Source organism: Aedes aegypti, chromosome 2 (genome assembly GCF_002204515.2).
Source record: "Aedes aegypti strain LVP_AGWG chromosome 2, AaegL5.0 Primary Assembly, whole genome shotgun sequence".
Taxonomy (NCBI): domain Eukaryota; kingdom Metazoa; phylum Arthropoda; class Insecta; order Diptera; family Culicidae; genus Aedes; species Aedes aegypti.
The window spans coordinates 145,525,473-145,552,149 of record NC_035108.1 but is presented as its reverse complement, the minus strand read 5'-3'; the positions used below and the strand labels follow the sequence as shown (position 1 = coordinate 145,552,149).

At 34.9% G+C, this 26,677-nt stretch overlaps 2 protein-coding genes across 2 annotated transcripts in view; one reads left to right on the top strand and one right to left on the bottom strand.

Moving 5' to 3' along the window:
* Positions 1 to 26,677, top strand: part of LOC5576036 (serine/threonine-protein kinase NLK) — a 276,399-nt gene that overhangs the window by 71,088 nt on the left and 178,634 nt on the right.
* On the bottom strand, positions 14,231 to 20,573 carry LOC5565461. The gene is made up of 3 exons (XM_001649773.2): positions 18,648 to 20,573; positions 15,051 to 15,484; positions 14,231 to 14,988 (listed from the first exon to the last, which is right to left on the bottom strand). The coding sequence occupies exons 1-3, from the start codon at positions 18,885 to 18,887 to the stop codon at positions 14,868 to 14,870; spliced, it is 795 nt and encodes a 264-aa protein (XP_001649823.1). The 5' UTR covers positions 18,888 to 20,573; the 3' UTR covers positions 14,231 to 14,867.

Below are 26,677 nucleotides of genomic sequence, written 5' to 3'. Positions count from 1 at the left end.
GTGTGGCGCTTATGATGCGATGCTTGGTGGTTGGGCACTGTTCCTCGCTGCAGAGTGACGATAACAGCTGCTTCTGTCTTCTGCCTGAGCGCTGCTGCCACCGAGTGAGCTGTGTAAATATTAACATCGTCATCAACAGTAGGCAAAACTGGGTGTTGTTGTGGTGCAGAGCATAGCTTGAAACAGAGAAGATGTGCCGTGACGTTAATACGTTTGCGTTGACGAGTCAGCTAAACAACGGCCGTAGCGGCAGTAACATATGCTATGCTCCGAGGTATCATCGCCGTCCTTCGACGTTGACTTTCAAGCGTGACAATCTTTCCCCCTCCTGAAACAGTCGGGCTCGGCGTAATGGAGGGGATGTTCCACACAAGTAACTTTATATTCATAACTGAAAAGGAACCGGGGAAAAGTTATAAATAGTAACGTTTTTGTGATGCCCAACTTGTAACGTTCAATAGCTTAAATACGAACAGTTTCTCTCTGTGCGTTCCTCAGCTTTCACGATGATGCTGGAAATTTGCTCTACTTTTCTCTTTTTGAAAGCTTCCTGCTATCCTACGGATAGCCTTATTCTTCTCGCATCTCATGTGCCTGTTTAAAAATAACTGCCCGATTTATGTTTTACCTTGTTCAACGTCAGAATATTAACATAGCCCCAACCTCGTGGACATTGTTCAGGTGTAGGGTAGGGCTGCCTAAATTAAAAAAAAAAAGTTTGAAAATTTAATCTTCCATATCTTCCGTACCATGAAAATAGCGTTCTGTGGAATTTTCAACTTTCGGATGATTTATAGGTAAGTAGGTAACCCGGGTAGAGGAGAATAGTAAAAGAATAACAAAATTTACTATTAAAATAGAATGTTTGAATAGCAAAATTTGTTCTTTGTTTGTTTGAAATAAGAGATAAAATAACAAAAATAATAACTAAGTTTATATGGCATAAAAACTAAATAATATCATATTTTGCCATTGTAATAACAAAATAATAGCAAAAATATAGGCAACCGCAAATAACAAAATATGTTATTATTTAGATATTGATAACAAAATAATAACTAAATAAGCTATTCACGAATAGATCGAAATAATGGTAATTTAAGTTCTTTGACTTTAATATCTAAATTTAGCATGTTTGAAAAATAAACTTTTTGCTTTCCTGCAAAAAACATTTGCTTTTTAAATCTTCAATGAATATCATACGAATTGTAAAATGAGCTATTATTGCAAAATGTGATGTTGGTTTGTTCTCATGAATTATATAAATAAAGATTTCAAATATCAAAATAATGACATATTTTACTGTGATGGCGATGTTTGTTATTATGTAGATATTTAATATTTTTTAGTATGTTTGCACAAATAACAAATTTTACCATGATAGTATATTTTGTTATTGATTAGTTATTACATGACTCTCAAGGATAACATACCAATGACAAATTTTGCTATGATTGTATGTTTTGCTATTGATAAGATATTTATGTCATATATTAATAACATAATAATGGTTAAACCAGATATGATTGCAAAATTTGTTCTTATTTTACCATTGTTTTGTTATTCACCTCTACCCGGGAAAGTAGGTTTGCATGGAAATTACTATGGAAATTTTTTTTAAAAATGTTCCAAACAAGTTAGTATTGGAATGTAAGTACACATTTATCATCCCATAATAGAAACTAATTCTTCAAATCATAATAAAGACATTTTCTGAGGAGAGCAATTCAATCCGACGGATAGGAGAAGAGGTATTTATGAGTTTGTTTGCAATTATTTACCTTCGTATGGGATTATAGCCCTGCAAACATCTATAAAAATCCCAAACAAAATTAGCTCAAAAGGCATTTGTTTCTTAAACAACTTCCTTCATTAAGATTAGAAGATTGAGTTTTCACTATGGGATGATTAGTTTGTACTTACATTACAGTGTTCACGTGTTAAAAAAATTTTCATTGTAATTTCCATATAAACCTTCTTTGTGTTTTTGCCACCTTTAAATCACCACCTAGAAAGCTTAAAATTTCACAAAAACACTATTTTTATGGAAAGGATGGTAAGAAAAATATGGGAGATTGAGTTTTTCAAACATTCTTAAAATTTGAATCGCCCTAATGTAGGGTTTGTTGCGTTCATAGACGGAAGGATGCTTTCATATGTGGGATTTAATTTTCGATGCAGCATGCAATTGAGTTGGTCTTGTTGATAATTGTTTTTCTTATAAGTTTCATTCAATTTAACGAACAAAAAAACATAAAACAATGATTTTCATTTGAATAGGAAACCTAACAAACATGCGAGTTTTGTTTAAATATGAGCAAGCTTACTTGAACAACAATTTTTGATATATTCTTTTGATTGTGTTTCTAGAGATCTAATTTATAAAAGTCCTACAAGTTCAATTCCCGGTTGGTTCAGGATCTTTTCGTAATGGAAATTTCCTTGACTTCCCTGGGCATAGAGTATCATCGTACCTGCCACACGTAAACGAATGCGAAAATGGCAACTTTGGCAAAGAAAGCTCTCAGTTAATAACCGTGGAAGTGCTCATTGAACACTAAGCTGAGAAGCAGGATTTGTCCCAGTGAGGACGTTATGTCAAGAAGAATAATAATAATAAGAAGAAGTCCCACTAGCTGAATGAAAATGTAGATTATTATAGATATAACACGCATCGTACTTAATAAATCTTCAACATTAACACGTGTTCCAGGTGCTCCAAATGTCAGTAGAATAGTGTTTTGAAATTATATATTCTCAATAACTACAATTTCACTAATATTTTAAACTAGTGGTCCCGGCAAACTTCGTCTTGCCATCAAGTAGGCTGTTTGAAAACGTCAAGAATCCCCACATACAAAATTACACCTTAGTCTTCTCCCGTTTTCCCAATTATTTCGGACACTTTCCTGAACTTTCTCCTCACACGAACACGTCGCATCCCTTGTGGAGTGTAACAGTGAAAAACTTACGTCAATCCGTTGACCCGTTCTCAAGTCATTTCGTGACATACAAACATCACTCCATTATTATTTATATAGATTATTTTTTACATTGAATAAGAAATACATAAAGCCCATTGTCTCCACTTTGAGGGATGAAATTGGGTCAAAGGAAGTAAAATTGTTTCGCAACAAAAACAATACAAGAGTATCGAGAGTGCTTTGCGAAGGCCCATGTCGTTCGATTCGTTTTTCGCGCGCTCGGCGTGTTTTTTCGGTTGGCTCCGTTCGCTTGCGATTTTTTTCTCAGCACTTCACTCGCGCGCCATCAGAGTGATGTTGTATCCCTATCTAAGCTTATTGACGCTGGGATTGTAACTGTTCAGTCGAGGATGGATTACCAACTGGTGAGCTCGTTTCATGCTTGTAATAACCAATTTGTACCATGCCATGCATTTTTTTATGTATTTGTAGACATAAGCGCTTATCAATGTTTAAAAAAAATCAAGAGTTAAAACTTTCAATAGTTCGATGTTTAAGATATCGACGCATTGATAGATAACAGAAGTTACATGAATCGCATCACTTACCAAGGAAAATCCTGATCATGCAGCTTTTAAGCCCTCCCACTAACAAAGCTCCTTCCCGTGAAAACCATGAAGATGCAGAGGTATACTCGGTCTTTAGGAACAATGGATGTCACACTAACATTCCTTCCCTTCCCCGATTACCGTAAGGACGTGGCCGGCGCCGTTATTGACATTACTAATTTCAGAGTCCTCGAAAATGTACATTGAAGGTATGCTACTCCCAAGCTACATCTGGTGGTTCCCTGTACAATTTCGATTATTATGGTCAGTCACGGAGTAGCAATTACGAATTGTACGGTCATCAATGCTCATGCTCATGTTCATGCTCAAAAACAAGAGAAGAGAATCGTCTTCCAAACAAAGTTCCTTCATTGATCAACAACTATATTTAATTCACCTAATTTGTGATGCAACTTTGGTCTTTTTATTTGGTCTTCAGGTTTTCATATCTAAAGAAATCTTAGAAAGAAGCTCAGGAAGAATCTGTGGGACCATTTCTGATCGAAATCTTGAAATCATGAACGAAAATTTTGGAAGAAATCGTAAGGAACTCTCTAAAAAAATGCTTAAGGATTTACTTGAGAGTTTTCTAGGAAATTCTGAGGGCGTATTCCTGGTGAACTGAGGACTTTCAGGAAAAACATTGGAGATATATCTGAACTAATTTTTGACAACTTCTTTGGAGAATGGATTGTCTTCATAAATACTCATTCATTCTCAAAAGTCTTGAATTAATTCCTAGTGAAATCTGTGAGAAAATTATTGGAAGATTTTTGAAAAACAAAAAAACGCTTTGGTGTTTGTTGTCTAAAGTTGCAGGGCTGGTAGCAAGTCACTTTTTAGTGACTTGGTCACTTTTTTCGACCTGGGCACTAAAAAGTCACTATTTCCAACAAAAAGTCACTGTTGAGGCCATCAGCAAGCTGCCGGGGTGTTTTCATTACACCGCGCCGGCAGACGAACATGCCTCATGCTGAGGCCCCAAATCGTACTCTTCACATCCGCACTATTCTGCTAAACACTTTGCTTACCTGTTTCTTATCATTCATTCAGCATACCTGAAACAAAACAACAAAACATTAGTTAAACATTAGGGTTTCATCATAAACAATCAACTTACCTTTCGATCTTTCCAGACCGAACACAATCTAACGATTGTTTATTTACATTTTCATTCTCTCTATTGTCTGACAGTTCCAGAATATTCAGTCCGTCAATAGTATAACCGTTTAGACACAACACATTATTGTATACAACAATGCACATCGAGAATATGCTATGCAAGTACAATAGGGTAGAGGACTATAAATACAACACCATGTAATGTACCAAATCAGTCTGAAATAAATCGTGAACTAGAACGTATCTCTCTCTTAGTAATTATTCCCTACCGGATCGAATCCACGGGAACAGTCACTAAAGTCTTTTTTTCAGAAAAATTGTAACTAAAGACACCGTTAAATCTCTATGCTCATGAATGTGATCAACAATATGCGTTTCCAATTGTTTACTGTTGACTTTATAACCTAAATACCTAAGAAAACTAAGTACGGTATACAAAACTAGTCTTTTTCAGGGTCGTAGATCATATATAACATGAGGTGAATTGAAAACTATCATATCGCCACTGAGTGATATGATAGTTTTCAATATTTCATTTATTGGAACGTTCAGTTGAAACGCATGGAATCATTTTCTAATTGCATATCTTAAAGCTGCCTACTGAAAGTACCTCATCAAAACTTCTCCAGAAGATATGCCAGAGAATTTTAGGAATAACAACATTCATCGTTAGAAATATGCAATGTTCATCTTATTCGGTTTGTCTCTAATTCGTGAATAATCAATTGTGTTCTGGAGTAACTATTTATTAGGAAGAGAGGGTTTAATTTTACAGATATTCTGCCACAAATTTAGCCTGAGTTTCTATATTTTGCTTGTTTTTGAATTTTGAATTCAGTAAGTAGTACGTTCTTCATAAACAGGAATTTCGCTAAAATTTCTATCACGAGTTTGTTTTTCGGAATTCATGTGTTCGATAAACTACGAGTTTTTTCCTACTGAAATCAGAAATATAAAATAGTAACCTGTACAAAGTTAATATTCGTCTCGTGAAAAAATTTAAAATAAAATCAATAATGCGTCAACTTTTCGACCATTTTTGACAATCAAGTGTTATCCTGACTGATAATTGTTAAGAAATATTTCAAACTACTATTGTTCTCTAGATCCCCTACGTAGATTGGTTGATATACACATAGAACATTCTAGTAGTTTTGAAGTCACTTTTAGGTAACTTCTTGGTCACTATTTTGATCATTTTGGTCACTAATGTCACTATTATTTTGCTGTCTGACCGCTACCAGTCCTGAAAGCTCTAAAAACCCTTTTGTTTTTAAATTGGGGTTGCTGAATCTACTGTCGTTTTCTAAAATGTTATATCACGTCTGGTTTTTTACATATTGATTGTTAAAAATATATTATTTTTCGCGTAAATTATAAAGGGCCCAATGATTAAATTATAAAAAACGGGTTTTTATGCCATTTGATAGCATCTCCTTATAACCGCAAACTATGCAACATTGTCAACATAATCATAGATAGAACTTACCGTTATAATCCCGACTTTCAAAACGACCATTAATCCTCTTTTTCGAATCATTCATTGACCCCTGCTCAAAACGGCCAATGTTCGGATCTCTTTTCATCATTCGGAAAATATCGCAAACTGCCATTGTCCTTAGTATGAGTAAGAGGTCGATGACTCTCTCTCTCATTCAATGAAAACCATGGTGTGAGCCCATGACTTTCACATGCTCATTCGTTGAAAACCAAAAGGGCTTAGCCTTGGGTCAAGCCACGCTAGCAAAATTCAAGTTGGCGTTTAAAAAAAGCCAATGCTTAGTTGAAAATTCAAAATGAGCCAAGCATGTAAAATCTTAATTTTGCCCCTTTTTTTAAGTTTTCTTAATAAAATCGATTATTATCGTGTAGTAATAGTTAATCGTCTCTCAACGAGCAAAAAATTACATTAATTGATTTGAATACTGAAAAATAGGAGAATCAACGATCTGAGTATTGTTACGCGAGATTTATCTATTTCAGTCATTTTGCATGTAAGGCGTGCGCTTCTGAAGTCCAAGCAAGCGGTTTCTTTCTTTCACCGGATTTTTTTTCGGTTTTCGCGTTTTACTGGGCACTACTAGTGACGGAATTGAAAGTGATTAGCAACTGCTGTATCGACGATGGATTATCAATTGGTGAGCTCGTTTCATGCTTCTTTTTCAAACAAGTTATACATGTAAACACAGATTGTTTTGTGATAATGGTTTCAATGTTACGGTTTTGCATTTGATAAAAAACATTGATTAGTTCGTCACTACAAGTATCGATATATTATAATTCATGTATAAAACATATAACATATATTATAATTCATGTATAAACGTATAACAAATTTATAAGTTATAAAAAAAAAACATGAAAGTTTTGATACTAAGAGTGTTGATGTTGTTTTTAGATACTGCTGAAGAACTATATATTAAAACTAAATGATGCAACTTGAGATTCCTCTCTACTAAAAGAAGCCTCTTCCTGTGATAATCACTTGGGCACTTCCATGATTCATATTGGCATGGGGGGTTTTTCTTGGTCGAATTGTCTAAAACTTTGCAATAAGAAGCGCTTTAGTACGACGCATATTGTGGCCAAATATGAGCTTTGTAGCTTTCAAAAAACCTACTGCCGAAGTGAATCAAAAGGTCCAAGAAAAGGGTTCGGTTCCGTATTTTAATTTCCTTCTGATCTTTTTTGTTTGCTTTTTTGTCAGAAATGTGACTGCAGTTTCTATTTTTGAGACACTCAGTCGCTAGCAGTACTCAAATAAAACCAAAAACGCTACCAGGACGACAGCTGTTCAAATTTCCCGAGGAATAGTAGTTTATTCATATCTTGAATCCTTCTTATCGTACTACGAGGCTATACAAGGCTGAAACGCTTCAAAGCTCATTCAATAACAAAGATTGTATCGCTCAGAGGCGGACTTTTCCTAGTGTTTTGAATTCTTGGAACCGGACCTTGATGTCATTTCTAGTCATAGAATAAAATTTTGAAGGACCATCTCAAAAAAGTTTTCAAGTTTATTGTTTTAAGTTTATTGATCAATGATTTCATTACGCAATGTTTCACGAAAGCTAGTTAAAAAAACTATGGTTCTAGCCAAACAGTTGCAATGGTCGAATTTTCATAGCCCTCTGGTATGTATGAAAGTCTATTATCATAGCATATTATCATTTTTATGTTGTCCCATAGAGATGTCTAACATGTATTAATAAAATGCTGGTATCATAATACGATGCGTAGAACAACACATAACAAACTGAATCTTTCGTGAAGATATGTGAACACCAAAATTACGAACAAGCATTCAACCCAATGTTCTTTGCCTGCTTTATCTGATCTTAAAGCATCGTAACAATTTTTATGGTTCCGATCATAAGCGTTTCATTACGAGTAACCAGAGCAAGCTACATTACTAGATACCCGCGCTGAAGACCTAGACGCCTATGAAATATTATTACATCAATGCTGCGATACTTCAGTGGCACCATATCTCACAAGCAGTAAAATATGCTCACATCAACATCAGTGCAATTCCCGGAAGACAGTATGATGGCGACGGACGGCCGTGTGAATAAGGTGTCATCAATTTCTTACTGGTTCCTTTTTGATGCGGAGCGCGGCACCTGAACACCAATAAAAATGTCTTCTTTTCGGAAAAGCCGGGATGTCGTGCCGCTTTTTTTGGTTAAGAAATTCTTTGGTTGCTACACTGCACTGGCCGTCGTTGCAGATACATTAGACGTAAGCACCAATATGGTCAACATTCACTTTTTCATTGGTGCGAACAGGATAAATGAAGGCATATAGGTTAACCAACTAACATTTTTTTGCGTTAAAACTAGATTAATCATTAACAGACGGAGTTGGTAATAACATGGCTATCACTTTTGTTTTGTATGTCGAGGGCCATAGGTTCAATCCCAGACCGGTCTCTTTCAGCGTACTATGTAGTTGTATATATCTATCGCTTACTTCTTTCTCTAATCAAATATCTCATATATGTTCAATTGCTAGATCCAAAAACGGACTAACAACAGTTTCAGTCACTTTCGATCTTTCATCATTTCTATATTATATTTCCTTTCGCCTTATACATTGGCAATTCGCTAAACCAAAAAGTAAATCTGTGCCATAACCAAGCCTTCCCGATACCTATGCAATTCGCATTACTTTGCACAGATGCAGAGGACTTCACGATCTGCAGTGGGCGAAACGTAATGCATAATCAATTCCTCCCTTGTCTGTATTTGGACGTGGCAAGTGCCATTGTCGCCTAAAAATCGAAGATCACCAATACTTACGTACTGTGGGTGTCTGTTAGTCCGATGCAGTCATCTAGTTAACTCCTTGTGTAAGTACAGCTGATCTGGTATTACTGGAGTAGCAACCACAGGCCATTGGTAATGAACAGATAATAATTATTATAATAAAAAATATTTTCTACTAAGGTATCAATTACATATTTGTTTCCCGGTGAAAAGATGAGCTACTGCCCGAGATACTTACTTCGCGGCATTCAAGAAATCCAATTAACATCGCCTAACTAATCGCTTATTGTCACGCATTAAGGTGTGTATCACTAAACCAGTGTAACGATGGGAAAAGCATCGAAAGGCATCTAGGCGAGCTGTTCTATGCTAAGCTGATCATCATCATCATTCAATGAAACACTTTTCTCCGCCTGTTTTCGTTTTAACGGCCCCATCTCCCCCAAAGCGCGTTCCTCGATGATGCATGCCCGATGGAAGACGCACGATACGCCTCGCAGCCTTCATTCGTTGAATGGAATTTTATAGAACATAGAGCCGTATAAAATTATACGTCTATTCTTATTAATTATTTCCACGACGTCATTAAAGTGAGCCTTCTGTGCACACACACATACACACATAATAACACGCGGTCAATGTACGCCAACTCAGAGGTGGAACCTTGGGAGAAAGGCACATTCGGGGTTTCAGTTTCGGGGTTGTCCAGAAAATTGAATTGATTGTAGACTTGTGTATTTGAATGTGTGTCCAACTTTGTTTATGTTTGCACGATGCGAGGTGGATTTCTTGGATAATACGTTATCTTTGTTTTGTTATTTGTTCAAGGCGAAGTTCAACCGCCACCTTAACCAAATCAATTGCTACATTTATAACCGCATTTATATAAAATATTAAAATTTTTGATGGATTGGGACTGATTGATTATGATTTCTTTTATTTATTTTCAGGTACGTAACGTTTCTACAGTCGCTCTGGTTTCAAAAAATATGTAGATTTCTATCTAATATTACTGCGGTAAGTGGGGAATATATTTTTCATTCTTTACTAGCTGTCTCGGCAAACATTGCTCTGCCTTCAAAGTCAAACGTCAATTGCTGAGTAACGCCCTCTTTGCTACAACATCGCAATCCAGATCACTGTGAATACGGCAATTTATACCGTACTTTGTAACATGTTGGATTTTCTCAATTTCCCAATGTCAGTTGATTTTTCACGTATGAACACTTCAGTGTCCTGGACAAATGCAACAGTGAAAGAATTATGCAAATCCGTTGACCCGTTCTCAAGCAAACTCGTAACATTCAAACACCATTTCGTTTTCATTCTTACAGATACCGTACTGACAGGAGTGATGTACACAAAAGCCGATTTTCATACAAAATGGTCAAGTTTGGAGATCTGGATCACTGTTTCTAGAAAACCGATAGACCTGAAATTCAAACTGTATATCAAAAATAACTTGAATTTTACTCTGTGAAAATTTAATAAAAAGTAACATTTCATGAAAATATCCAATATCAAATAATTATATTATTATCGAATCAAATAATCAAAATACTTTTAAAATTTGGATCTTTAAATAAAGGCATGCTTCATCAAATTTGTTCACTGGAATCTTTATAGAACATAATATATAAATCCTAAATTGTTTGATTGCAAAATATCCAAGAATAAAATTTTTGACATTTTTGTCAAATGTACTGTTTTGAACAACTTTAAAATTTTATATACATCTTTGATTTCTTCACAAAATTTAATTTGAAGTTATTTTCATTATGCAGTTCAAATTTCAGGTTTTCTAGAAGCAGAATAGTGGTCTCCAAACTGGACCATTTTGTATGAAAATTGGCCTTTGTGTACCGTAATCCGGGGTAACATTGATCGCCATGACCCTCCTTGTGAAAAGTTCGAATCAACATTTATTGATGAAATATTTTCAATGCATGAATGGCGCTTCTCTCCCTTCTATACATGAGCTCATTGTTAATTTTGAGGTTTTGGCGAAAAATGAGTTGTGCTAATGAGTAAATTTTTATTTTTTTTTTAAACATTGATTTTCAGGATTATGGATGACATGATTAAAGAATCGTGTCTCACATGAGTTATGAGAACGTTATGAGCAGAAGAAATGCGGTTGTTATTAAAAATAACATCGCCGAAAACGATTCCGTTGTCAAAATTTTTATAAATATGTTCAGTTGAGCATAATTCACAAATTACAATAAAGAATGCAGAAACTCCTTAGGACATTGCCTACCTTTAGGCGTATTCCACTATTCAAGGTGTTTTTATTTTTGCAATAACTCAAATAGTAAATGATTTGTAAGAGTTTGGTCTTCATATTCGGCTTCAGTCGCCATGGTTTAAGTAAGTAATGACATTTTCAACATTACCGAACGTTGTTTACATGGATGATCAATGTTACCCCATATCAGCTATATCAAAAAATCACTTTAAACATTAATTTAAACATACTTGAATCTTTTGAAAACCAAAATACGGTATAGAGTCTCGAGTGGTGGATGCCAGTACTTGTTTTAAAAATATAAAACTTGCGACATTTGCATTTTCAAATGAAAAATTTAAGAAATATCCCAGAAATTGATCAATGTTACCCCAGATTACGGTACCTACTGTAGATAAGATATAAAAAATACATTTTGATTGGAAAATTTGTAGGAATTAGTGCTCTAACGTAGGACTGGTTCTTTTCGTTTTTTCTTTTTATGAGATGCTCTTTATGGTAGAGAGTCTTAATGGATTTTTTTTTCAATTCTGATAGATAAAGAAATTTTTAATCATAAAAAAAAAAATCATCACAAAATTGTGATAGCTCTTGGTTTTCTACAATGTTACACCATTTTCCACAACTCCTCAAAAAAAAATCTATTTTTAGAATTTGTATCCATGTTAATCATTGTTCATCAGTAATTCCAGAAATATTCCAAAATTCCTTGGGAGACCGATGCCTAGCCATAACCCACATCAATATATCAGGTCGTAGAGCTCTTTTCATGTTCGGTTATTCTCTTTTCAAAACAATACTTTCATACTTTAAATTTGTGCAACCGTTTTTAAGTAATGAGCGTTTATGTTCCTGATACCACTTTGGCTGTGTAAAGAACATACATTGAGGTGTTTAATTTGGTGCATAATTTTTATATTTTTAGATTTTTCGGAAATAACTCAATCAATTTGTATACTTTTTCAAAACGCTCCTCAATATTTGACAGTGTATATCCCATATTTTAGTTTTTCAATATATTGCCTGAAAAAATGGCGGTAACAAAAAAATATTGTCGGGAATTAAGATACCCCAAGAAACATAGGAATTCGTTTAAAACGAGGGGGTTGGGTGACAAAACGTCGAAAGGACAAAAGGTCGATTAGGAGGAATTGGCCGGCAACAATAATTTGAAAAATTATTATTTTCCAAAAGAATAAAAAAATCGACGTTTTATCTCTTTCAACGTTTTGGATCTCGACGTTTTGTCTTTCGACATTTTATCCTTAAATCCCATATCCGCCCTAATATCTAGCTATATCTAGCTTCCTTCTTTCAATCTAATTTTTTCATATGCTAAAATCAGTTTAGGGACAAAACGTCGAAAAAACATCGAATTCCAAACCTTTGAAAGGAAAAAAACGTCAAAAGAACATAACGTCGAGTTAATAATTCTTTTGGAACAGAATGTTCGTTCGATTCCAATTCTCTTCTTTCGACGTCTTGTTTTTTCAACCTTTCTACGTTTTGTCCTTTCGGCGTTTTGGCATTCGTCGTTTTGTGTTTCGACGTTTTGTCACCTAACTGTTAAAACCAATCGCTGAAAGTAGACACGATCAAGAAACTTGTACGTGTACTTCAATTCAATATTTCATAATTATAATTCGCCTAACGCCTGATAGATAGGCAACCTGATTTTCAAAGCAAACTTGTTTCGCAAACTGATACTGCCGATACCTATGTAAACTCGCATACAAGCAACACCATATAATAACGTCTTCAATAGACGATAAGATTGTAATATCAATTTCTCTCACGTGCCCAGCATACTTACGTGGCAGATGCCATTGTTTCCTAGAAGAATAAGAATATCAGCACTTATAAACTCAGGGTTTTTTGTCAGTCTTAAGCAATGATCTGGTTACTGATGTCCTGGCAATACTGTACTAGCAATCAAGGGCTGCCAGTAGAGCTCAAACTTCTTTTAATTATTGTTCTTTTCGGCGTTACGTCCTAATCGGGACAGACACTGCTTCTCGGAAATTCTATGAACACATTCACCATCATTAACTGAAAGTTTTCTTCGTTAGTTGTCCAGTTTATCATTTGTATATACATAGTACGGTAAGATATTATATGTCCTGTTAAGTCGTAGAAACGAGTATTTGGGCTCCAAAGCATGTGGAAGTCTATAATAAAAAGATTTAGCTCGTATTTTATTCTTCTAGTTTAGACTGATACTCTTAGAATCGTCTACATGTCTATTTTTTTTGGTATTCAAATTGTCTGTTTTTTATCAATTAGAAAAAAGATATCATTGAGAAAACATGTTTTTACTTTTATCTCCTACTAGTGATCCCGGCAATCTTCGTCTTGCCATCAAGTAAGCTGTTGGAAAACGTCAAGAATTCCCCCATACAAAATAAACCTTAGTCTTTTTCCGTTTTCCCAATTATTCCGGAGACTTTCCCAAACTTTTTCCTCGTTCTAACTCATCGCATCCCTTGTGGAGTGTAACGGTGAAAAACTTGCGTCAATCCGTTGACCCGTTCTCAAGTCATTACGTGACATACAAACACCACTCCATTTTTATTTATATAGATTTCGAATTGCTAACTAATTTCTTGATTTCAGTTTGTAAACTTTTGAACTTTTATCTTCTATTTTGAATTGTTAATTTATCCTTATTTCAACTTGCTGGTTCAGTTATGTCAATAACATGTTATATAAGTTTCATATTTAATAAATTGGATTTTTTCGAGTTTTTTTTTTATTGTTTTCTTATGTTGGTATTTTAAGTTTTCCTTGTTTAACGTATGCCTATTTTATTATTTGTTTTGTTCTTGATACGTGTCTTTATTTTATGGTCTGTTTCGTGTAGTTCAGTTAGTTTAGTTTGATTTTATGAATTTTATCTGTTTCATTCCTGTTCCTTTGCAATTTCTTTCTTTTCATCAGATTCTATTCCAGTTAAAAATGTTTATGTTATCGTTTGTATTAAATAACTCAAACGACTATAAACATCATCCGCATAAAAGTTATTTAATTTTCGGATCACAAAATTCAAAATCAAATTCTTGGTTCTGCTTACATCATTTTTCGTTTATTGATCGGCGTATCGGTTCAAGATCGCACTCACCGTTGCTCCGAAGAGTGTGTGTCTTCGCTTACAAAATAACAAATTCAGTACACCATGACTGCCAGTTAAAATCTCACGCGCTCGCACAAATTGTAGTTTCGTTACAAAATAAATCGACTTATCAATTCGCTTACCTTGCTAACACTTGAAATCTTACCTAGGGGTTCAGTGTTCGTATGTGTGTGTATGTAATATGTCTGCTGTGGGTGTCTGTGTCTACTACTGTCTGAATTTCAGTTTCTAATTTTTGGTTTCAATGCTGTAGTTAATGGTTTCGTTTAGTTAATTTACAATGCCAGCTCGTTCCGCGACCTGACTGATGGCGTGTGACCATCGCTGAAATGATAATCAATCGCGTCATCTAAGGTCTGGAACCGAGATTGCTAACTGTGGCCACTTTGTGGGTATTTTGGTCGTTTTCGTTACGTTAACATGTAATGGTCGATAGGCACTTAGCAATAAGTTAACAACGCTGGTGGTAATAAGTTAAAAATAAATATTAATTTACAAATGGACTCGTTTGCTTTTCGGCGTTTCGGCGATTTTTTTCCCGGATTCAGCGGATCGCGTTGATCGAATTTACATGGTACCGTAAGGCTGTGGCTGCTGCTGCTGCTGCTGTTGCTGTTCGTAGTAGTACCGGTAGGGGTCGACGCTGGCGGCCATCTTGGCTGGGTTGCGGACTACGTAGGCAGTTCGTCTACGGGGTTAACATGGAGTTAAATTTGAGATTCATGGGTAGTCGTATACTGGAAACCTTACCTGTTATCATGTCCAGCGTGCACCTGGAAGCTGGTTTCCTCATGGCGATCGTGGGCGAAGATTTTCTTCAGGGCCAAGATACCAGCGATGGTGAGGGCAACCTTGGAGATGACCAGGGCCTTACCGGCGACAGCAGCCAGCACCTTGAGACCGATGGGTCCTGCAATACCCATGGCAGTCAGGACGGCAGCGATGATGTAACGGTGGTGCTTGTTGCCCTTGTTTCCACGGGCGGCAGCTCCGGACGGCTGTTGCATATCAACACGCAGCGAGTGGGTCTGGAAGAACTTGTTCAACTTGGACAGAATCGAAAGGTCGAGCTCTCCAAGACCGAAACCGCTGAGGGCGCGGGCGTCGGACAGCAGCGGGATGCTCACGTTTTCGGCAGTCTTCTGCTTGACCAGTGCCACTCCGTCCATCAGTGGGACCGATTCCTGGGGGAAGGTATTGTGTTTGGCATAAGTGGAGTTCAAACTTAAATCTTTGTTCAGCTTGACTTAAAAGACAATTTACACCGTCTTCAGCCAAAGGCTGCAAAGACAACACGAAACACCTAGTAGTCCAGTGATGAATTTTTCGTTTTTGACGGAAAGTTTTCACCGACTGGAGCGGGAATCGAACCCATACCTCATGGCACAATACGCATAAACGACTGGCGCCGCTAACCGCACGGCCACGAAGCCCACATCTTCAGCTTTGTTCAGAGCTCCATTGATTTTTGGCGAACTCGAAACATAACGAATCAAATGAATACCATGCGAAAGTTACTAGAAAATAATTTCATGATCAATTAACATACTATTAAAAACAACTTTTTTTTTTGAAGAATTTCAAAAACTTTTTTTCTCAAGTGTTATATTTTTGTATGAAAACATTTTTTACGCAAAGAAATCGGTGGTTAGAGAACAAAGAATTTATTCATATTCTGAATAATTATGCGTCGTTGTAATAAAAACAAACAAATGAGCATTTTATGGCTTCAGCATCAGTGAAATATGCATCAATGAAAAATACAAAAATTCTAAATAGGAAAAATGCAAAAAAATATTTTTTTCTCAATTATACTGAATAGGACACCCGAAAAAAAAAATTTTTTTCAAAATATTTTTTTAGGAAGATCATTACTTTAGCAAAGTTTTAGATCTTCTTATTTACAACAACTTTGCTGAACAAACTTGATATTATTGACTTCATAAATTGCACATTGAGCATAGAAATGGTCAAAAACTGATATTTATGGTAAAATAGGTTAAATTCTAAAATTTAACCGTTAAAACGAAGTCAAAAATATCAAGTATGTTTAGCAAAGTTGTTGAAAATAAAAAGATCTAAAACTTTGCTGAAGTAATGATTGCTTCAAACAAAAATCAAAAAATTGTTTTTTTTTCTCGGGTGCCCTATTCAGTATAATTTAAAAAAAATATTTTGTTTTATTACTCGGGATGCTAGTTTAAAACAATGTCTGTGGGCTAAACGCTTCTACAAGGTTTTGACCGTCAATTTTCAGTTTCGTCCCACTGTGCGTCCATGCATCGGAAAAAAATGGCACTTTTAAGAAAAAAAAAAGCCTAATTATTTTTTTTCTTGTCTTAAATAAATGTTCATGTTCAAACAAAATAAACAAGGGAAAGTCACAATCATCTCAGAATTCTAAAAAGCTCAGTAGGCAAGTCAATTTCTTACATTCAATTTACTTTAAATTATTGAGAATCCTATATAAACATTTGTCCACACTGAAAAAAAAAATGATTTTTAAATTTTGAAGTCGATTTAATAAAATGTTCAATTTTTATTTGAATGATTTTTTTCTCAAGAATTGTGTTTGCTATCAACCGTACATACATCGCGAGATGGGCACTTCTAATGGAAAAATGAATTTTTCTAACAAATTTCTTGTGTTAAATTATTTTTTAGCATGTCATTTTCAAGCAAATCCAAACAAGTGAACATCGCAATCATCTCAGAATTCAACAAAGTTTTCTATAAATTATCAAGAGTTGTCATGAAAACAAAATAGGGGAATAATATTTTCGATAAGATTTCATATTCTTTTTTTTTTTGTATTTTAAGAGAGCCAACTTCGAATATAATGTGACAAGAAACGCGTCATGAGCCCTTTTTATATGGAATTCTCGATAATTTGAAGCAAGCTGATTAGACAAAATTGATTCGATTATTGAGCTTCATTGAATTCAAAGATGATTGCGACTTTCACTTGTTAAGTTTTGTCTGAAAATGACACGTCTAAAATATTAATTTAGGACAAGAAAAAGTTGTTTATAGAAAAACTTTTTTCCTTAAAAGTATCCATCTCGCGATGAGCATTTAGTAGTAAACATAATTACCCATCTTGAGACAAAATTTCATCTAAATTTAAAAGGCACATTTTTTAAAAAAATACTTTGAAAATTTTGAATTGGATTTTGAAAATCATTAATTATTTTTGTGTGCGCCATAAATAAGACCATTTGTATATATTTACCTAATTATCGAGAATTGATAATTAAGTAAATTGATTAGACCAAATAGGCTCGCTTTGCGCTTCATTCTGAGATAGTTGTGAGTTTCACTTGTTTAGTTTTACAAATTTTAAAATGCCACGCCAAAAAATATTCAAGACTGGAAAATGTCTTTGGCTGAAAAACTTTTTTTCCTTAAAAGTGTCCATGTCGCAATGTAGTAAACATCTTTACGTATATTGAGACAAAATTTCATTACATTAAAAAATGGACATTTTTTTTAAATCGACTTAAGCTTTGATTTTTTTTTCAGTGTAGGTCGCAGATGAAATTTTCTTCAGTGTTTTTATTCCAAAATTTAGACGATTTTCTATAAATTATCTTAACAACCTTTTTAGTGGGGGTTCTCATTTTTCGTTTACATTATCATAAAAAAAATCAATTAAAAAAGTTTGGCCGTTTTCAAATGATAGTCCAGATAAATTTTGGAATAAATAAGTATGCAAAGTGGCTTTTTTAGTCAAGTTCTACACATCCAGAAGATTTAATTGAAATTTAAGAGGGTTCTGTCAACATTTGTTCGAGTTGGCGAGAAATGCGTCAGTACTAAATTTTTAGCAACCAAGAGCAAGTAGCTGGGGAATTTACAAAACCTTTTGAAAAGCTAGTGAGTAGATTCAAATACCTGTTCAATTATTTACTCTATTTAATATTGGTAATATTTTCCAATACTCGCCAATCTATGTCGATAAAAATGAAATGGTCTTCTTATGTTATTAAACAGTAAAATGGTCTTGAACAGTGAAACAAAAATCTCATCAATTTGAAACCAAATATTTTGGAACTCAAATCAAAACCCTAGAAAATATCATGTCGAAGGATTGTGATGTCATCCTTGTTTAAATTGATTTTTGTGTGGACACGATGTTTACAAGGTTTCTACGGATTTGCCCCCTAAATACTGAAAATGTTCTATTTTTCACCGTTTTCGTGTCGTTTTGTTCCACAGTTAGTGGTGCTCTTTTACAAAATCACATCTCATCTCAATATTTCAACTGCAATCAATCGAATCACATCAATTGGTTCCAAATCTGGCTCATTTCACTTCACGAAATTCATATCTTCACATCCCACTCACCATATCAACAGCCCGTGAAATGGCGGTCAGGGCCTTGCCCTTGAGGCAACCGGTGAAATCTTGCTTATCCTGGCAGTCATCGTAGACCTTCTGCAGCACGCTCAGCTCTCCAGTGAACCAGCTGTTCTCGTTCTTCTGGCCGACGACGCGAATCTGGCCGCGGGTTGTGGCGCACAGTGCGGAGGTGATGAATGAGGCAAGCAATAGATATTCTAACACGGTGGTACTTTTGCGGGACATTTTGGCTGGCTGCGAACACACTTGTCTCTTCTCTGCGAAACTTTCGAACTTATATCTTCCAGAGAGTCCTTTTTGGTCGGTCACACACCTGCACCTCGTTTCGATAGTAAAACACTTCCCCTGGCGCACTGTTCCTTAAAACTGTTGTGCTGCTGTTGCTACTGCACTTAATCGATTGCAATCCGTACTGATACTGACTTCAACAATTGATATGCATCTCCTTTTAAAGTACACTGAATGCTCTGTTTAATCTTGGGCTTGGTTGGTGGGCTCAATGACTCCCCCATGTGCTTTTACCGTGTGGCATATGCTTCTTCGGGCTTATGTTGCACAGAGCCGCGGCGGGTACAACATATTTTCACATTTTTCATTTTCGACGCGATCGACGCGCAATTTTCTTTTCTTTTCCCTTTTTTTCATTTCACTTGGGCGGCGTGCGTTGCCGCCTGGGCATGCAATTTTCCGATAGGTTTTCCTCTCTTGCGGGCACTTGTCGACCATCCACCCACCCACGCTACACGGTGCTCGTACGTCGTCGTTGTCTAGCGGTTTGCGTTCAGTTCCCGTCAACAGTGGTCCCTTCCATCTGAACGACGCAACTAAATTAATTCCTTTTTTCGATTATATTTTTATATTTTGTCTGAGAACAACATCATTTCATGCAAATGTTTAAATAATTTAGTTTAAGTGAGAGTGTGATTCCGGGAGTCATATTAGAGTTGTACTAAAACATTTGTTGTATCAAGCTAACATTTCTGGTTTTTACTTATAAATATGGCTAAAGAGTGAAATTTTAATTTTGAGATGTGCTAAAACATATTTTGTATTGTGTGTTTATATAAATTATTATACTTCTCTATTAGTATCATCAGCTTATATTGCTTATATTGATTTTTGAAATGTTGATAACATCAGTGACAAAAAAAGTTACATGATCGATTTCTCTTCATCGATCCTCTCTTCTATGAATAAAGGCGACAGTTTATCAGCATTTTTCACCTTAGGACGCAAGATTGCATCGTTGCCTAGCGTCTAGAAGTGATAAAATGCTCACGAATCCGTATCTTGTCACCTTTATTTACAGAAGAGAGGATCGAAGAAGAGATATCGACCATGCGACATACGCCCTTATTCTAGCACACGCTTGACTTAAAAACAGCCAAAAAACTTGTTTGGTACGATTGAGAAATACTAATAAATGATTGTCTTGACATCCATAACTTTTGAAGGGGTGAGTAACAAAGCTTGGTTTTGAGAAAATTGATTTTGAGTATTTTCCACGATTTTCCATTCCAGACAAATAGTATGGATACCAAAAAACCAAACCAATTTTCAGTGAAATATGTATTTTTTTCTGTTGGACGGAGAAATCACCTAAACATACCGTTAATTGTTCATTTGTTGCACAGAACAAGGCTATTAGTAGGCCTTGAAGACTTGATCTTTATTTTAATGCAAGTCTCTGAATAGTGTCTTTTTATGTTTGGTGTTTTAAATCTCTTTGATATGCTAAATGGTCCCTTTTTTAATTTTGCAATAGAATTGACTTCTGTCATTCGGTAAGCAAAACAAATCAATATGCATTTTTTACAAATTTCACGTAAAGCATGAATCATTTCGTAGCTTTCCAAGAGGACCTATCTTACAATGAGAGGCTCTTTTTGTTTACTTCCTCTTCAATCAATAACTGAGCCAATCTCTTCTTTTGTGTTTTTTGTATGCAACGCTAGCCAAGGGTATTGTCTTTCGATCTATATTGAAGAATTTCCCGAAAGCTTATATTGCATTGTTATAATCGAAAGAGAGAGGAGAGAATATCTCATTGCAAGATAGGTTCTTTTGAAAAGTTATACGAGGATTGTTTTTTGCTAAATAATTATATAATATCTTATAGCAAGAGCATCCCTTACTTTTTTAGAAATGTTCCTAAAACATCATAAGAAGAAGTGCGACATTCTGGGCATTTTGCAAAAAATCGTGTAAAAATATTTGCAGTGAACTCTGAAGTAACTCATTGAGGCTGAAAGGATAGCTACCTGTCTCCTCCACTAATAAAAATAAAAAAAAATTCTGTAAATTCTTACAGAAACTCGTCCAAAAATACCTACAGCGAATACTCATGGTATGTATAAATAAGTTCTCCAAGAATTCCAATTTTCTCCAGGAATTCTTTCAGCAGTTCAACGTTGATACGCAGAATTGGCTCTGAAAATTCAGCTTGGTTTTCCTCCAAAGATTTCTTCAGTTGTTTTCCAGAATATCATACATGAATTCTAAAATGAGTTTTTTCGTCGCTTTTCTTAGAACAGTGGTTTGCAACCTTTTTGACGTTGCGACCCTCTTTAGAGTTCCACAAATATCCTGCGGACCCCTTATTCCCGAAATCAAAGCTTATGGAAAGATCTTATTATGAACCAACAGATATACTTGGCCGGTACCCAAAATTCACATATGTAGTCCACCATAGAAAATATAAAAATACTGCTGTAACCCTATGGAGCCCCATAAGTTCACTAAAACATCTCTCCAAATGTTCAAAAGAGGATCTTACCAAAATCCAACAAAATGAGGGTTTCCTCAAAAATCATCACAGAATTTGAATGATTTTTTCAGGTATTTTTTCAGGTATATCCACCAGATTCAGTAAAATTCTTGCCAAGAAAATTTCTTCAGACATATTAGGTGTCTTCCAATCCTCACCTCTGGAAACTGCTTTGAATACATGAAGAACTTGAGCTCTTGGAAATCTTGTCAGATATTCATCATACATTTTAGGAAAAAAAATGTCATGAATAACAATAACAACAAAAAACCGATTATCATTGAAAATAAATCTACTGATAGGTTCAAAAAAGCTCCGCCATTAGTGGAAGCAGTGAGGACTTTCGAATTTCTTCAATCTTATCAATAGTTCTTCAATAACTTCTAAGGATTTTCAAAGGATGCTGGTGAAATCTGTCAAAATATGCCAGGAATTTCCTAACGATAGCTCTAGAAACAATATTTACTTTATCTACAAATTTGCTTTGGGAAATTTTCAGACAAAGCTAGCGAAGTAAAATAAGGCTTGCAATTTTTTTTGACAGAAAGTTAATGCAAATATTTCATCAATATTTTATTTGTGTAAGTCAAGAACAAGAACAAAATAAGTTACATTTTTGAAATATCTGCTTTATCAACAATTTGAACATTGTCACTAATACTTTCTTGAAGAACAAGCGAAGTAAGAGATTCATTACATTTGTTCACAAATCATTAATTAGAAACTTATATAAAAATGGCTTCGCGGTTCGCTTGGAAAGTTGTCACGGCAGTTCTAAACGAATTCTCTAAGACATCGCTCAAAACATTCCTTTTTGGCTGGGATTATTTCAGGATTCTCCAATAAATTCGTTCATTAATTCCTTACAAAGTTTCAAACGTAATTGTTTCGTGAATTTTTTTTAGGATTTCCACAAAATAATATTCAGAAATTCTCCATAGATTCTTCAATGGTTTAAACAGAAAGGCAACACAATTATCTAATTATGCTAGTAGTTTCTCTGAATATTCCTACACTAATAACTCTTAAAGGATTATGACTAAAAATTTTTATGTATTCCTCCAAAAAATCTTGCAAGTTGTTTACGATGGTTTCATATTCTCTTTCAATAATGATTTTAGAAATTTATCTAGAGAATCTTTCCAGACTTTCTAAAAAGTCTAAACGTTGATTTAGAGCAGGGTAGCCCAACGTACGGCCCGCGGGCCGCGTAATTTTATGTGGCCTGCAAAGAGTTTATGAACTCTTCTTATATCTGCCCGTAGACTACTTGAAATTAGAACAGACCAAGGATCATCATTGAAAATTTCGATTGAATTTCGCGCTAGTATGATGGTTCAATTAGTTTTCAAAATTTTAAATTTACTCTATATCATTAATGAATCGAATGATGTATTGTCATATTTTGCTAATACTCAGTGAATCAATTTGTGGTCGAAACAAACGCAAAACAAGCAGCTCACAATTGTGTGTCCCAACTTTTACGGATTGGGATACAGAAAAATTGTCATGACAAACACAAAGGGCAACATTTTTGCAACTTTTTCAACTCGTGATTAATTAGCTATTGTTAATCATAGAAAATTTAGTAGCATTGTTATTTGAATTTGATAAGCGTTAAAATTATTCTACGCAAAAATAAAGGTGGCGAGAATCACTCGAGGTTTATAATGAGAAATCATGCTTTTTAATAATTCCAATAATATAATTAATATTTGTGCTAGTGTTGCTATGCTATGACTTTCAATATTTGATAGCAGAGACTGAGGCCATGCTGAAGGTGTCTGGGTTCGAATCCCGGTCGGTTCAGGATCTTTTCGTAATGGAAATTTCCTTGACTTCCCTGGGCATTAAGTATAATCGTACTTGCCGCACGACATACGAATGAGAAAATTGCAACTTTGGCAAAGAAAGCTCTCAATTAATTACTGTGGAAGTGCTCATAAGAACACTAATCTATAAAGCAGGCTCTGTCCCAGTGAGGACGTAATGCCTATCAGAAGAAGAAGAAGACTGAACTTCAATCAATCTCTAATAAAATATGATGAGAAAAGGCTAAATTAGTCGAACAGAATATCACCGCAAAGGCTTGATTCTTACGATTCTTGCTAATTCATTTTACAGAAAATTTAGGCAGAATTTTCACCAAATCATTAGCATAATTTTTATGAAATTTCTGAACCATTTTTTTTTTTTAATCTGGTGTGGATTTGTGACCAATTTCTTAACAGGATTCATATATAATCCTGGACAAATATCTCGCAGATTCTAAAACAGGATTTTCGAATAGATATCCGCAGAATAACTGTCAGATCGGATTTCTGCCAAATGTCAGATAGGATACTTACACATCCCTAGGAATGATACTTAAATAATGATGGGTGAAATTGGGACAAAATTCTGAAAAGGATTTTTATTACATCTTTAAGGTTTTCAGATGAATCGAAGCCAAACTTCAAATTTTCAAGAGCACAAATCTGGAGAACCGAACACCCGTTTGAGCTTAAAACTTAATCGATTGGTCACCACCAGCTAGTAACTAATCGATTAAGTTTTCAGCTCAAATGGATGTTTGGTTCTCCAGATTTGTGCTCTTTGAAATTTGTGGTTTGGCTTCGATTCATCTTCACCTTAACACGATTCTGATATAAAATTTAGTTAAGGATTATCAAGGATTCCTGAAATTCTGACATAATCTTGAAAACAACTCCTTCACAAGATCATTATAGAATACTGAGTGAAATTCTTACTGAATTCTTAGTAGGAAGGAGAATTGACAAAAAATAAATAAAAAAAAACCTGATATATTTCCGAAAGAATATATGGAGAAAGTTGCTGAAGTTGTTGGTGTGGAGTTATTCCTGGTGTTGTTTTTAAAATATTAATGGTTACGATCCTGAAGGATCCGGAATGAAAATTTCGTAGGAATTCCTTGGGAAATACGTGAAATGTCCGAAATAAGTTTCTGATTAACTTCATAGTGAAACAAATCATGATCAATAACGCAGAGTTTTATCAACACAGAATTGCATGCATACTCATTGAAACTCTTATAGTATGTCCAGGTTGCTTTTGGTCTCTTGCTTTTCGGCTATTAAGTTTGTTTTTGGTATCTGTGTAGTCGCTTTTTTTCCACTTTTTGCAGGCAAGAGGTCCCTAAAGCACCTATTTTTTAGACACTCTTTCGCTATGAGCCCTAAAGTACTTTGAATATAATAAATCACACAGCAGTAAATAAATTGAAATAATAAGTCGTTTTCGCTATACATCAATCACTTCGTAATTATATTGCATCATGACTATTTGGACTGATTTGGTAGAGAAATAGTTAACGATTTCAAGATTTTTTTAATCAAAATTCTTTAAAATAATCGTTGTTTTACTGGGGAGTTGTTGGGTACATTTCCTAACAATTCTTACCGGTTTCTTGTGTAATGTTTTGTAGATTTTTGGTGGCAAAATGTTAAACAAATTCGAAGGAGATTTCATGGAATACCAATAAGATCATTAAAACATTTCTAGAAGGGTACATAGGGATTCCAGTCAAGATCCTTGGTGAAATGCTTGAAAGATTTCCATTTAGATTTATGCCAAATTTTTAATGAGATCTTTACAGGAATCCTAAGGGGAATCACGGTGATAATTGGCCAATTTCTTTGAGAGATAACTGTAAACGTAATAAGGATATTGCTTATAGGGTTTATAGCTGATTCTAGAAAAGACCTTTTGCTGATTTTTCTTGAAACTCTTAGTAGATTTGTAGAGGTTAAGAAATTATGTAGAAATTCATTGAAAATTACATTTGACAGGATTTCTAGAGTTACTAATGAGGATTCATGATAAAGCTTTGTCAGGCTTTCTGGTTTGACTAGTTCTAAATCTATGGCAAAGTTCTTATGAGGTCCATGATAGGGATTTTTAGAATATCTGCAGATTTACAGTAAATTATGCCAATCATTCCCAATTTGAAAATATCAACACATTTCTTGTAAAATTATAAGTGAATTCATGGCAAGTTCTTTGATGGATAAATAAATAGCGAGGTGCAGACTGCAACTGTTACATTCTTAACAAGAATCTCGACCAAATCTTTGAAAATTGCTTGGAAGATGCTTTGTTTATATAAAAAAAATTAGCAAGCGTCTTAGAAGACAATATAATGTTTTTTGGAGGAATTTCGTTTCTGTTAAAAAGACCACTTCTTGGCTACAACATAAGTTTCACCAGCTCAATTTTTTCCGGGAATCAGCCATGGACCATGTCTAACGCATAATTTCGAAGGCATTCTTAGAAGTTGCTGAATTGGCTATTGAACTTTGGCCTTTCGTTTAAATATGATCTAAATTTAGATTCACAAAGCCGATATTTGTTCATATAATTTCTAAACTTCTTTGAACTTCCTATGAACTCTAGGAGCTGGACGACGTTTTAGATAATTCAACAACTGTAAATCTATCTAGGGCAAGGATGGATGGAATCTAGTGATCATGACAAAATAATTTATGCATCGTGGTTGTTCTTTATCCTGCGATCAAAACAACAACATTAACCTTTTGTCGTCAAGTGATCACACCAAACTACGCTCCCCGAATAATTCATCGTGTTGCATGTGTGCTAGCGATTAATTGTTCGCGAATCAAAGTTCTATTATTTTGAGAATTTTTCACTTTTACTTATTGATTTAACTCCGGACATGCTGTTGTGTGATTGTGTGAAATCGTAAAGCTGTTGGTTCTGAGATGAACTAGCCCAGGCCTAAAAATCTTGTAAATAAAAATTAAAAAAAAAAAAAAAAAACACTACGACACGACCCATATTGTGGCCAAATGGCCAAATGAGCCCAGTAGCTTTTAAAAAACCTCACTGCTGAAGTGGATCGAAAATGCCAAGTGTAGGATCCGGCTTCCTATCTATCTATCTATCTATCTATCTATCTATATAAACAAAAATGGAATGGTGTTTGTATGTCACGAAATGGCATAAGAACGGGGGGAAATGTACTTACATGATTCTTTCACTGTTGCATTCTTCAAGTGTTACTACGTGTTTGTGTAAAGGAAAAGTTTTGAATCTGTCATTTTGTATGGGAGTTTAGTAGCGTCTTTCAACATCCTACTTGATAGCTTTTTGAACGCTTTTTTAAACTTTTTAAACGCTCTCATGCCCCTTCGACTATCTTTTTGGTTTGTCTGGAAAAGTTCAAATCTAGCACCACTGTGTGTGTCGGTGATTGGTTGCTGGTCTGCTT

Coding starts and splice junctions, on each gene's coding strand:
- LOC5565461 (XM_001649773.2), bottom strand. CDS start 18,887: ATGTCCCGCAAAAGTACCACCGTGTTAGAATATCTATTGCTTGCCTCA. Junction 15,485..18,647: donor TTTCACGGGCTGTTGATATG/GTGAGTGGGATG, acceptor ACCTTCCCCCAG/GAATCGGTCCCACTGATGGA. Junction 14,989..15,050: donor CACGCTGGACATGATAACAG/GTAAGGTTTCCA, acceptor TTAACCCCGTAG/ACGAACTGCCTACGTAGTCC.